The sequence below is a fragment of the Colletotrichum truncatum genome (genome assembly GCF_014235925.2).
Source record: "Colletotrichum truncatum strain CMES1059 chromosome Unknown Contig_0010, whole genome shotgun sequence".
Lineage (NCBI taxonomy): Eukaryota > Fungi > Ascomycota > Sordariomycetes > Glomerellales > Glomerellaceae > Colletotrichum > Colletotrichum truncatum.
In genome coordinates this window covers 2,738,809-2,744,726 of record NW_027222407.1, presented here as the reverse complement: position 1 = coordinate 2,744,726, position 5,918 = coordinate 2,738,809, and the positions used below count along the sequence as shown (strand labels likewise).

Genomic DNA, 5,918 nt, shown 5'->3' with positions numbered 1-5,918 from the left:
GCGATGTTTAGTGTAGTCTCATTCCATGGGTGACTAGCCGTAGTACCTGGGTACAACGGGCTCGCACGCACACACACACACATACACACCTCAGCAAACAAGACTGGATTTAGTGTCAGCAAGGGTTTCGAGATTGAGAGAGGGGGGGTTTTAGTGGGTGCGCCAGCCTCGAACAGCACTGAGCATGGCAGATGGATGATGACGATGACGATGGCATGGGGCTCACATCACCCGGCCGGAGCTGGACACCTCCCCCCTCTCTCCCTGCCATTTTCAAGGCGTACGGATGCGCACCACGCACTTACTGGTGCAGCGAGTGGCACTTGGGTGGAAGGTATTGGATACGCAGGGGCACAGGGTGTAATGATGGTTCAGTTAACGTCTGCACTCGTCCCCCCCACTTCACCACCACCACCACCACCACAGCGGCAGCGGCAGCGGCAGTGGCATTAACAGGCCAGACGCAGGTAGGCAGGAGGGCGAAGATGGCCGAGTGTAGGTGCCGTAAGCAGCCGTGTTTCTGATACGGGCTGCGATGGTGGCACGGGTGCACTGTGCCTTCTCTGGTCTTTTTTGGCTTTGCTTTGCTCTGGGCTTTGCTTTACTTTGCTTCGCTTCACTATTCTGGACCGACCGGCTTGGCTGAAATTGAGTTGGCCTTCGCTCGTTGGTTGGTTGGTTGGTTGGATGGATGGATGGGATGGGGTTGGTTCAAGTGGGATGGAACCGGCCGGACTGAGACTTGGGACAGGATTGGTCCGTCATCTCGACCACGAATCCAATGCGATAATGCCTGTCCTCGTTTTTGCACTTTGTGCTATGGGCAGTGGGGGTACGATTACGGATATATCTCGTTTCTGGCAACCACGGAGGGCTTGGGAGCTTTGTCGCCGGGCTGTAAATGGCGGAAAGTAAGGGGACCAACGTGGCGAGGCAAACCGTGCCGAAACTTACGGATACCGAGAGGCACAGATTGGATTGAGTATTTGATTTGGGTTGCCTTTTCAGAGTGAATTAGCCTGGATAGTCTTCCCTGTCGGCCGCCTGATGTAAGGTGCGGTGCGATACACTGCACATCCGTCTGACCTGCTTGGACCTTGACACCTATTTGAGACGTATTATAAGGTAAATTATCGTGGAGACATTTGTGTCCCTTTTTTTAATTCCTTGACTTGACTTTATGAGCCAGGTATCTAGTCAGCCGTCGTCTCGAAGGGTGTCTTGAGTAGTTGAGACAAGATGAGATTGTCGAGGTGTCGAAATATCATGCCAACATGTCGCGGCGCTATTCCCGAACGAGCTTGAGCAAGCGCTTGGGCAAAGTACCCTGTGGCCGCCGGCCTTTGATATAATCACATAATCTTTCAAGTGAAGGTCTTGAATATTGGAGGGTAAGGTGTGCTCCCAGCCGAACCCCCCTTCGACGGCGATTGCCGCCTGCATCATGTCGGGAGCCTTGTTGGTTTGTGGGTGACAGTTAGGCGGTACAGAGCAGACGACTTCACGTCCACAGGAGACGTTGTGGATGCACACGAATTCAATATTAATCCGGGATACTTCGGTAGATGTGATGACACAATGATACGGCCCTACCTGTTATGGTCATGTCGTGTTGAGTACGAGGTGGAAGGCATCCACTCAGAACAGGGCCATTATCGGAGGTTGACTTTCATTTGGGTCTTGCAGCGAGGAGGAGAAGCACCGTTGCTCCATCATATCCTTGGTTCGGTACGACAGATGATTGACTCTGATGTTGCTGCTGCGGCAATGCTGGAAAGGGTGGGAAGGGATTAAAAAAATAATCAACAAGATAAAAAATAAAATAAAACAAAATGCCACGGTACGCCTACCCACTATACGGTCCTGAATCGGAAAGCGGCGGCGGACCAGATTACGAGGAGGACCCATCTGCAAAGCGAAGGAAAGAAATAAAACATCAAAAGAGTAAGACTGACTAGAACAGACCAATTAGAGGGCACCTAGGGTGAGGGGGTCACGAGTGGTGCAAGGTCCATAATCTAAGAGAGAGGCAAAGGCAATGGCGCGATACGTACCTCTATTTTTTTTTTTTTTTTGCCCTCTTGTCGCTTCATCAATGATGTGGTATAGTGTACGGATCCCCCGAGTCAAGTCACGGTGAGCGATGTATTACGGATTATGGCGCACTAGCCATGTCGTGACTTGTACTGGGCAAATCTGTATTGGTGAGAGATGGGCGTTCGTAATGTTAGTTTGGCAAGGTCCTGCGAGTACACTATGTAAAGTAAAGGCAGCCCACTGCGCACTATGTAGGCATGGCCTCAAAAAGGAAAGGCCGAGAGAGTTTTTGTGTGGGGATGCGACGACGACGGATTGGCGTGGACAGGGCGGGATAGGATATGATGGAGACACACTACACAATGGGACGGTATGGGGGACTTGGAAGGGTAGTTGTAAGGATGTTGGCCTGGCGAAGACGACGGCGGCGGCGGTGGTTGTGTTGATGAACATGATGATGAATTACGGCAAAAGCGGTGATGGTGGATAGCGCGAGTGGATAAGGCCGCAGAAGGGATGGACGGACGGGGCTAATGCTACACTTTGACTACTGTGTACAGTACGTCTCCTTTTCGGTCTGCTTTGCAGCCCCCTGCCATCCTTGTCGACTCTGGTTCACTCGTAGCCAATGCGAAGTTGCGAAGCAACCAGAAATCATTATCATTTTATTGCCTCTGTCGTGTCTTTTTTTGACGCCCTTGTGCCTGTACCTGTGTGCCTGCAAGCAGGCGCTAGCACCGCCAGTCGGGGCGGAAAAGAAACTGCATCAGCCGAGGAGTCCTGGCAATACAATGACGGATCAAAACCAAAAATCGACAAAACTAGTCAGGTGCGTACCAGATACCGCTTGATGAGTGTGAGGTTGAGTCAGGGTAGCCGTGGCTTCATGTATAAGATACTTTACATTCTAGTCTCCATCATCTCCGCCACGGGCACCGCACATGTTGCGTAGCATCCTGCTTTTGCCCCTGCCCGTCTGTCCGTCTGCCTGCCTGCCTGCCTGCCTGCCTGCCTGCCTGCAGTTTGTTCCTGCTCTGCAATGCCACCAGAGACACCAAATAAGAACCAAAAAGAGAACAAAACCAAAAAAGCCGACCGAGGGACCAGAGGCTTCGAAACCCCACTCAGTCCTGCCCAGGTACCCTGGAACTCTCAATCAGCGCCACAGATGGGAAAGAGGGAGAAAGGGACGTGGGGAAATGAAAAAGAAAAAGATAAAAGAGGCAGGGAGGGGTGTGTGTGTGTGACGCAGAAGGGGTGCGTCAAGGGGTGAGGCCAACATTCAAAATCAATGGCGCACCCGACGGACAGGCACGGTGGACGTACTATCCCTCTCCCATCAGCCTCTCAGTGCCAGCGTTCGTTCTGAACCCTGGTTGGACCAAGTTCCCCTGCCCCCTTCCCTTTTTTTTTTTTTTTCTTTCCCTCTCCCTATGGTGGCCCCTTCCTTGCGTGCCTGCCTAGCCCGGCGGTGATGGTCATAGCAGGCTCTGGCGGTGGTCACTGGACAATGGCCTGTACCGCATCTGCATCTCCTCCGCGACTGCACTGGTGTAAAAAGGAAAATGACCTAGCCCAAACTAGGTTGGTAAGAAAGGGTGGGTAAAGGGAAGGGAAACAACCACACACGCAGACACACCCTTACTTGCCTGTACATCGCATTCGCACACTCTCACACACTTGCTTCCCTGCCCCTTCCACATTCCCGTTCACACGCCCACTCACATCCTGCCTCACATATGGGACTGGGTCTAGGGATCAAAGTAGGCAAGTGTGATGCTGATGCGGTGCAATACGTACCTCCTCTTAACTTTTGCTGTATCTGTTTGCTCCCTCTGTAGGTACTGGTGTTTTCTCTTCTTTCGAGCATAAGAAGATGTACTTTGCTGCATTTTTTGCTTATTCCCCTATTATTCGTGAGCGACACCCTATGCGGCAAGGTTGGGTAACAGCGTACTGGAGACCCAAACTCTACAGCAGCACAATCAAACCGACTGACCGACTGGCAAAGACTGGGACTGGGAAACTGGGTCTCTAGGACTGTGACTTGGACGGGGGACTGGGGGGGGATTTCGGTACCTTGGGCTGACTAGGGGGGCTAGGACCACTACGGCGTGGGAACCTTTGACGGGGACTGGCTGGCCTGGTTCTGTCTGGGCTTGCCCCGGGAGCGAACTGGAAAGTTGCGCCGGCTTGTGCTGTACTGCTTTGCGGCGCTGTTGGGTTGCTTGCGTTGCTTGCTTTACTCTACTTGTTCCGTATGGGATACTAGTGCTGGTGGCCCAGCTTGAGTGTGCTCCAAAATACCACATCCACAAGTACCGCCTCACTGTGATTCCGCGGCAGAGGTACCCGCTTGACCCCTCTCAGTCCCCTCCTTCCTCCGCCCACGCTAAGCTGCACCCTATGCGTTCCTAATTGGCGCAGGGTACCTGACCTGACCTGACCTGACTGAACCGGCCCTGCCTCCGTCCCGCTACCTTTTTGCTTGCTGCAAATCTGCGGCAGTTTCGTGGTACCTACTCCTCCTTCCTCGCTGCGACATCCCATCCTCACACGCCTGCCCGTCGCCTGCTGTTGCCGCCTCCTTCCTTCCTTCCTGCTTTCCTCGGCCGCCGCCTACCTGGCTCCTCCCTCCTGGGCTGCGCCTGCGTATACTCCTCCGCTGCTGATATGGCTGGGCTGGGCTGGGCTGGGCTTGGGGTCTTTCTCCATCCGCAACAATCCAAGCCAGGCCAGGCAGGCATGTACGTACCTCAGGCGCATGGGACAAGGTACTGCCTACCTTGAGCCGTCCCATTCCTCCCCCAATCCCATGCTGTCCCATGCCACAGCGACCATGCCCTCCTGTACCTTACCACGACGACCCATACGCCGCGGATACATGCTACTCCAAAAATGAGAGTCCAGACAACCAACGACGCAACCATATCACTAGACTATACCTCCGTTTTTGCTTCAATCTGCCAGCTCCGTACTTGCCTGCCCTTGATTCCTTTTGACCCCATTCATTCGTCCTTGTTTGACCTGCTTCGTTTACGTTGTCAGCCTGCCCTGATTCGCAATCTTCACCAATACACTTCCGATAGCCTGCCTTTCTTCTTGCATCTGCTGCAGTCTACCGAATCACGGCCCTCCATTGACGACGCCCGGCAACCCTCCACCTACTTCATTTACACGGACGATCTGAAGTCGACCTTTCTTCACCTCTTCCACTTTATACCTACCGCCGAATTCCCTTGTCCTCTCGCCTTCACACACACTCTCTCTCAAACTCCAACCACTTCGAGAGTAGGGCGGATCGAACCCATCCCCGATTCACCTTCAACCTTCTTGAAGCTTTTCTGCCTCCAACTGGCTCTAGGTTCTCCACCCCACATCAGCGACTGACCAAAGTGACGAGTTCCTTGGTTCAACAACGCCGACGAACGAGTTTCCGAATTACCCTGATATGGCCAGCGAGTAGACGGGGATTGTCTATAGTCACGGCAGCAAATTCGTTCATTTGAAGAACCACACCCTCAAACAGCGGAGATTGGACCTGTCAGACAAACACAACAGGTCAACTTTGTCTCCTGATCCGATCTTCTAGATTTCTTGGTGCCCAGAAGTCGTTGTTGCTACTGCAAATGTAGTAACTGCCAGCTTTGGATTCCTCTTCACTTGAGTCCCTCGACCCGCCCTCCTCACAATTCTGTCCGAACACTCTTCCGACATAATCCTCGAACAACAACTGGCCCCTTGGAAACGACCGGCTTGAGGTCTCCGACGAATTATCTCGATTTCCCGCTCCGATGTGTTCGACTGCCGCACCTTTGCCCTTCTACAGCCTCCCCCTCTCTCCTGCACATCCTGCATCGTGCAGACAGAGCTTCTCTCAG

General features: G+C 53.2%; 1 protein-coding gene across 1 annotated transcript; it reads left to right on the top strand.

Moving 5' to 3' along the window:
• Window positions 1-1,832: 1,832 nt before the first annotated feature.
• On the top strand, window positions 1,833-1,958 carry CTRU02_214216 (uncharacterized protein; the record flags this gene model as incomplete). Its single annotated transcript, XM_070206201.1, has 1 exon — window positions 1,833-1,958. One exon carries the CDS (start codon window positions 1,833-1,835, stop codon window positions 1,956-1,958), a length of 126 nt encoding a protein of 41 aa, XP_070060233.1.
• Between the last annotated feature and the right edge of the window lie 3,960 nt (window positions 1,959-5,918).